Below are 7,622 nucleotides of genomic sequence, written 5' to 3' on the forward strand. Positions count from 1 at the left end.
CCGCCGACGCGCGCGCGCCCGTCCCGCCGGCCGCCGCGCCGCCGCCGTCTTCCGACCCGTCCTCATCCACTATCCCATCCTCAAAATCATCAAATTTCTTCTTCTTGCCGGCACGCGGTTTCGCCTTGGGTGCCTCGTCCTCAGCCTCGCTACCCTCGTCGCCAGCGGCCCCAGGCGCGCCGGGTTCCGCATCTTCGTCGGTGCCTCCTGCCGCAGATCTCGCCGGCTTGCCCTTCCCGCCCTTGCCGTCGCCGGCGCCCGCGGCGCCGGCGCGCGCCGCCGCGCCGCGGCTGCGCTCGGCGCCGGCGCCCTCCTCGTCTGCCGCCGCGTCAGCGCCTTGCCCTGCTGCCGCGCTGCTGCTGCCCTCTTCTTGGTCTGCAGCATCGCCCTCGCGAACGCCGCCGGCCCCGGCACCCGCCGCCGGCCCCGCCTTTGAGCCGCTCCCCTTAGCCTGCCCACCCGCGACACCCTTAGGTGCGGCCGGCCCCTGCCACCCGGCTCCGCCGACCCCCTCCTCTTCCCCGCGGCCACCGTCGCTGCTTCTCGCGCCCGCCGCTGCATCCTCCTCCGTGGCAGGCGCCTTGGAAGGGGCCGTGTCACCTGCCTCGTCCTTCCTGCTGGCTTTGTCGTGCTTTCCAGAGGTGTTGACCTCTCCGCCAGCCGACTGCCCCGATACGTCCTCCTCTTTGGCGGCTGCGGCATTGCGATCGGCGAGCTCAGGCTCGTCGCCAGACTGCCGCAGGCGTCGGGCCGCCGCGGCAAAAGTCACCGGCGGCGCGCTGGATGGGCACGGCGGCGTGCAGCATGCCGCGGCTGCGGTTGCGAGAACCGCGAGCAGCGCGAGCACTGCAACTCTTGCGGCCGGCGCCGCGCCGCCAGGGGAGGCGTGCGTGCGTCTCATTCACGGCCTGCAATAATTCCAATGCGAAGGAAGACACAAAGACGACTAGATCGTGCGTGGAGCGCTGGAAACAAACACCATGCAGCGATGAGAGGCGATACCACAGGCAGTGCGAGAAGTAAGCAGCATAGACGGATGACTCTTTGCAGTGCTTTGAAGAACGTCCGCCTCTCACTGGCGAGGGCTGAGCCCGATGCCCTGCCGTGCATTCGCACTCCGTAGCCGAGTTACAACCCGTTATCCCTTGAATATGACCTTTATACACAATCTTTCTCGGCATATCTCGCTGAAACAGCCCTATTGACGGCAGTCTAGCTGGGGTCCGCTCTGTCACCGGATGGGTCATTGACCAAGGCGCGTGGTCCAGTTCTCGCTTCGGTGCAGCCTTGATGCGACAAACAGGGCAGGCGCGGGTGCAAGTCAGGTACAGGGGGACTTGTGATGGTCATTAGCATCCCGGTTCTGCGTCTCAGCTGCCTGCGGCTGGCCAACAAAAGACGGCCGCATGTGCGTGCATGGCGGCTCGCCCTGCTCCCCACAGTGCCACGCCATTCCTCAACACGGGCGCCACAGCAGAAGCCGAGCGCAGGACGCTGCAGGCATCTGCTTCATGCATTGTGAATCTTCAGGGCAAGTCAATGTGTCAAACCAGGGACAGCCGCCCAAGACGGGATTGCAGGGGGCAGCCATCCTCCATTGGCAATCCTGAGAAGTTGCTGTGGTTTTGTTTTGACTGAGTGGCTTGAACTGTGTTGGCTGTTACATACGGCAAGCAACCACACGGCGTACGTTTCATGGGCATGCGAGGGGACGACGATGGATGCCCATCAGGTAGACAGAAGGAGTGGTGAGGCTACTCAGCACGCTGAGTCAGCATTCCAGTACCCTCGCCGGTGCGAAGATACTGCTCGCCTATGGGTCCGTCAATGGTTGTTTGATAGACCCGTCCTCTTGTTATGGGTGTGCTTATCCACTGCCATGAGGGTTGGATGAAAACACTCCTTTCTGCGCTATGGTACCCGATTGGTAGCACCAGCACTGGCACCAGACAGTTGCTGAGTTTGACCAAGCATTGCCGGCCAACGGCAAGTGTGCTTTACGATGGTGGCAGATCTTGGAAACTATAAGGGTGCCACAGTTGTATGTGACTAAGAGCTCGAAACCAGGAACTGCATGCAACGCAGGACAAGCAACCAGACTGCTTCTGTGATGTGCGAGGCCCCCTCGCACGCACGGTTGACGCCATATAAACCAAACATCATCCTGTTGGATCGCACCGTATGCCTCATTATACGGCGGGCAGCGCGCATCATTGTCTCTCTGCCAAGCTAGCCGGGGAAACTCAGCAGCACAAGCCGTCACTCTCCACCTGCCACGACACCAGCAACTGCCGGTGCCCTCTCCCCTTGGTTGGGTCCGGCCCAGACACCCATGATCAAGCTTGTTGCGATGATCCAGGCATCCGTCGACCTGTACATGCGGTAGTCTGTGAGGCCCCGCGGCGTATTGGCACTTGTTTGAGTGTGCAGATCACCGATCTACGCGACAGAAGCGCCCGCAGTGTAGCCTGAGACACAATAATATCTTATAGTTCGCAGTGTGAGCCATGGCCACCGCCGTTGCCACTTTCTCGGCCGCCGACATCCTCGGCAAAGGCCCGGACGCGCCGCGCCTGGAGGCCGAATACTTGCTGGACAAGGAGCTGGGCAAGGGCGCCTTTGGCGTGGTGCACCTGGTGCGCGCACGCTTGGTGCCTCTTCCGTATTCAATGGCCCCAAGATGCGGCATACGGGCTGCGCACGAGCGGCACCGTGCATGCGCGTCCGCGTTGCCCGACGCAGCAGTCCAGGCGACATTGTCGGCGGCTGCCGGCCCACGCGGCACGCTGTGTCTCTGCAGGACAGGCCTGCATGTGGCGGCCGCTTGCGCGACAGACACATGCGTACGCCTGGCCAGGGACACACGTAGATGGCTAGCCAAACCCTCAGATGGCCGCCACCGACCAAGCGGACCGATTTCGAGCCCCTGGCTCGTCTGCATCCGTCTGCACCTGATACCAAACGCGATCGATTTCCCCTCAGGCCCGCAACAAAACGACGGGGGAGCGGGTGGCGGTGAAAAGCATCTCAAAGGCCAGGTCAGCGCTGGCCACTGTGCCTCTGGCATCGGACCGCTGCGCGCATGCAATACCTACAGCTGCGTTCGCGCAGTGCGGAGCGCCGCACACTGCCAAGCGGCGTAGCAGACGCGCCTGGGCAGATGCACCCGCGGCGGCGGGCGCCACGGAGCAGGCCCCAAGTGCCCCACGTTTCATCCATGAGAAAAAATTGTGCTGCTTTGATGTGTGCCCATCCCACGATGCCTCATCCAGGCCCCCCCCATCCAGTCTGCTTATCATCTTCATCCTGTTCATGTTTGCAAACACAGGTTGACATGCAAGGAGGATGTGAAAGACATCCTGGGGGAGGTGTCCATCATGAACCTGCTGGGAGGCCACAAAAACGTAGTCACCCTCAAGGTGTGAGTCAGCGCGTGACGCAACGCACTACGCCACGTCTGGTGTGCCACCATGCGCTACGCCCCCCTTGCCTGCCCCATGAGCCGTGCGTTCGAGCGATCGCGCAAAAGCGCCGCGCTGCGGGCGTGGTGGTGGCCAATTCAGGTCCGCCCTCTCGTCGACGCGTGATCTGCTGTGCTGGGCAGCGAACGGCACGGCAAGTGCCGCCACGCCGCTGGCCGTCCACACAGGCAGCGGAGCAGACCGCGTTTATGATTGCGACGGGCCCTCGCGCTGCCGAAACCGCAGCAAACGCACCCCGTGCGCGATGCGTGCCTTTACAGCTGCATTGCCCATCACCTCCTCCCTTCGCACGCCCTTCGGGCGCTCGCATCATGGTGCACCCCTGCTTTCATATCACGTCACCACCCAATCATCATCAAACGACCCACAATGACTCATCCCATTAGTCATGCTACGAGGACAAGGACTCGGTGCACCTGGTGATGGAGCTGTGCTCTGGGGGAGAGCTCTTCGACAGCATAGTGGCTGCTGGCAGCTTCAGGTGGCCATCAACATTTTCGGGCATTTCATGGGTGTGTTGTGTGCTCATGTGCGTGCTTGTGTGAGTTTGAACGTGTGTGTGGGGGGGGGTGCACGTGTGTGCATGACAAGTAGAGTGCGTGTGTACGTGAGAGAGCAAAGGAGATTGTGTGTATGTGTGTTGGGGGGAGAAGCTGCCACCTTGATGGGATTGCGGCTCTGGGCATCTTCGGATGGATGTGGACAATTCGGGCAGCGCATGGGTCGACGTTCCTTGTGTGTGGTGTGCTCGTGTGTGTGCTCGTGTTTGTGTCTGTGTGCACACTTGTGCGTGTGTATAAGGGTGAGTGTGAAAGGGTGCTTGTGTGTGTGTGAGAGAGAGAGTGTGTGTGAGAGTGTGTGTGTGTGTGTGTGTGTGTGTGTGTGTGTGCGTGGAAGGGTGCGTGGGGGGCGGGGCGTGCGGGGACAGAGGGGGAGAGGCAACCAGCGCTGAATGGGACAGCGTCTGTGGGCAGCTTCAGGTGGGTGTCTGTGCGGTGAGTGCGGGGCTTGTGAGGGTGTTCGAGTGACAGATCTGCTGTTACATAAAATCAAAACGTATGTGGGCCGAGGTGCAGGTTGCTGTCGCCAATGTTTGCAAAACATTGCGGGTGTGGGAGGGAGGGGTCGACGTGCATACGCGTGCACACGTGCGCGCCTCAGTGTGTGCACCCGCCCACACACGCAAACGGTCCCCTGGAAGCGGCCGATGATGCGTGGGAGAAAGGGCAGTCGCCACAGGTGGCAACCCCAAACCTTCAACCCCAAAACGACGCTCCCAACAGCAGCAGCATGCCGCTCTCGCACGCCCACCGTCGCGGCCGGTCCACCGACGCCCCCTCCCCCCGACCCTCGCCCCCAACCGGCGCCCCGAAGCGAGAAGAAGGCGGCGGGCGTGTTCAGGCAGATGGCGGAGGTCCTGCGCCACTGCCACGAGGTGGGGCAAATCGAGAGGCAAAAGTGGGCCAGTCCGCACACGCCTCAAACCCGTCGCGCGGGGCCGCGCGGCCTGTGCAATGCGGAGTTTCCCGCATGCCATGGTCGGCGCAATACTACGCTCCCACTGGGCCCCGGCCAGCGCCCAGCACGCGCCGGGGTTGCCGAGGTTGCCCCGTTTGCTTACTAGACCCCCCATCTTGCGCCGTCTCTGTCCTTCCCCAAACCCTGCTGCAGTTGGGGGTGGTGCACCGTGACCTAAAGCCGGAGAACTTCCTGCTCACCAGCAAGGAGCCCGACGCAGACCTCAAAGTTACAGACTTCGGTCTGAGTGAGTCGCCGGATCGGGCTACCCGTCCTCCTTGAATTTATGGGATCATGCCGGGGCTGCTAGCTGGCACGCACATGTCGCATCGCGTCGCCGGCCGCCCCTGGCGGGCCCGCGTGCCTTGCTGCTGCCAAGCTCGACTTGCAGTCACGGAACAGGGCGCATGGCCTTCAAAGGCCTGTTTCTTTTCGCTCAGGCACATGCTCGCCCAGCGGCTCTGCCCGTCCCATCAGCAAAGGCCGGCCCGCGCCCGTTTCCACAGCCCTGCTCGCCGCATTCACGCCCCCACGCCGCGGCGGCTTCTCCCCGCACCCCAGGCACCTTCTTCCGGCAGGGGGAGCGGTTCAGGGAGCTGGTGGGCTCCCCCTACTACGTCGCGCCCGAGGTGCTGCAGAAGGTGCGTGCGCGGCCTTGCTGCGACGGCCTGCCAGTGATCTTGACCTTGAAGCGACGGACTTCTTTATGCCGTGTGCCCTGAGGACCCTACCCTCTGTGGGGCCGCCATCACCTTTGCTAGCTGGGCCGGCGGCGCCGGGAAACCGGGGCGCGTTCTCAGCATTGGTGTGGCCGCAATGCCGCTGGATTCGGACGCACCGTTGCGCAGCCCCGGCCGTACGGCCCCTGCCACGGCCCCTCCACTCCGTTGGATTCAGTCAAACAGCTTGATGCCCACTGGTCGGTGGTTGTATTAGGCTGTTTTTAGCCAGAGTCACACAGAGTACTTTTATGCAACTCTGGCTGGAGGCCCTGCAATAAGCAGACAAACGCTGTGCTGATTAAGCTCACATCTCTAATCAAACGGCCCGTACCTACAGAATTACAGCCATCAGGCGGACATGTGGTCCCTGGGCGTCATCCTGTACATCCTGCTGAGCGGGCTGCCGCCGTTCTGGGGCAGTACGGAGGAGCAGATCTTCAAAATGGTGCGGCGGTCCGGATTCACGAGATCTCTGTGCCTCAAAAATGATTTAATAACCAGCGCCATTGAACAAACCGCATCTGGCAGGGTTGCATTGCGGTAAACCTGCCGCGGACATTCCGGGCTCCCTGGATCAGTTGTTGTCTGCAGCTCTCCTCTGAAGTTTGCAGCATGATCCAACAAGGCCAACAGCCTCTCACTTGTGGAGCTGTTCGTCTCACGAGCCGTGCACTTGACACCCATGCCGATGTCGTGCGCCGTGAACTTCCCACCGCAGGTCCTGAAGGGCGACATCGACTTCAAGTCAGAGCCGTGGCCCAAGGTCAGCCCTGAGGCCAAGGACTGCATCAGGCAGATGCTCACGCGGGACCCCAGCCAGCGCGTCTCGGCCCACGAGATCCTGAAGGTGCGCTTTGGACCCCAAACCCTGAACCCTGAAGCTCTCCACACGCGCGTCACGCATGGCCAGGCTTGGATTTCGCCACAGGCAACACGACACTGCCATACGTGCCTCGCGCGCCGCCATCCTCAAGCCGCAAGCGAGCGCACCCGCACACGTGTACACGCATACGCACACATGCGCAGTGCGCTGCGCACACACGTGTGTGAGAGCCCACGCGCAAGCTCTCTCTCGCTCGTGCACACACACACACACACACACACACACACACACACACACACACACACACACACACACACACACGCGCGCGTGCACACACACACACACATGCTCACTCTCTCAAACACACACACACACACACACACGCACACACACACACTTACACACCCCAGCACGACTGGCTGGTGAAGGAGGGTGTCGCCTCAGACGTCAAACTGGACAGCGTCGTGCTGGAGAGGATGCACCGCTTCGCACAGGCAAGCCGTCTGACTCACAAGCGCTGTCAGGCGCTGCTCTGCAACCGTCCGCGCGCTTTCAACGTTTTCGAGCCGCCTCCGACGGGGCCGAGGGGCAGGATGGCAGACGTGCATACTCACCCCTGAGCTCGCTCGATGCAGCGGCGATGGATGGGGGCGCGCATGTGCCTTTGGCCGAAGGCTGCCCAGCTTGATACCACCCCCAAGCAACCCAGCAAAGGGCCCCGTCGCCTTCCTGAGACAAGACACCCTGCCCCGCTCCTGCCGCCTCGCGTGCGTCTCGCGGTGACCTTCACCGTGAACTCCTCAGATGAACAAGCTGAAAAAGATGGCACTCATGGTGGTCGGCCAGAGCCTCAGCCCCGACGATGTTGAGGGTGGGTCGGGGGCCGAGGGGATTTAGGGCCTGGCATAATGACATGGCGCTGAATGCACCTTTCGAACGGCGGGGGAAGGGGGGCGGGGGCAGAGCGCATCGGAGCGCATCTCTTTTGTGCACTCGTGTTCATCAGCGCACGAGCGCGTGCACACGTACATGTATACTGTCGCTCCTCAGCCAGCACCCAACCCCACACTCCCCCCC

The 7,622-nt window shown here is 62.3% G+C and overlaps 3 protein-coding genes across 3 annotated transcripts; 2 read left to right on the plus strand and 1 right to left on the minus strand.

The window, feature by feature from the left end:
• Window positions 1–8: 8 nt before the first annotated feature.
• On the minus strand, window positions 9–901 carry MNEG_11911 (hypothetical protein; the record flags this gene model as incomplete). The annotated part of the gene is made up of 1 exon (XM_014039615.1): window positions 9–901. A coding segment is annotated over one exon (893 nt), but the record flags the coding sequence as incomplete, so codon positions are not given.
• Window positions 902–2,507: 1,606 nt separating this feature from the next.
• MNEG_11912 (calcium-dependent protein kinase) lies at window positions 2,508–3,425 on the plus strand (the record flags this gene model as incomplete). The annotated part of the gene is made up of 3 exons (XM_014039616.1): window positions 2,508–2,636; window positions 2,983–3,038; window positions 3,329–3,425. The coding sequence occupies 3 exons, from the start codon at window positions 2,508–2,510 to the stop codon at window positions 3,423–3,425; spliced, it is 282 nt and encodes a 93-aa protein (XP_013895070.1).
• Window positions 3,426–4,887: 1,462 nt separating this feature from the next.
• On the plus strand, window positions 4,888–7,442 carry MNEG_11913 (hypothetical protein; the record flags this gene model as incomplete). Its single annotated transcript, XM_014039617.1, has 7 exons — window positions 4,888–4,917; window positions 5,154–5,247; window positions 5,562–5,641; window positions 6,060–6,167; window positions 6,441–6,569; window positions 6,956–7,102; window positions 7,350–7,442. The coding sequence occupies 7 exons, from the start codon at window positions 4,888–4,890 to the stop codon at window positions 7,440–7,442; spliced, it is 681 nt and encodes a 226-aa protein (XP_013895071.1).
• Window positions 7,443–7,622: the final 180 nt, after the last annotated feature.

This window comes from Monoraphidium neglectum (assembly GCF_000611645.1).
Source record: "Monoraphidium neglectum strain SAG 48.87 unplaced genomic scaffold scaffold02965, whole genome shotgun sequence".
Lineage (NCBI taxonomy): Eukaryota > Viridiplantae > Chlorophyta > Chlorophyceae > Sphaeropleales > Selenastraceae > Monoraphidium > Monoraphidium neglectum.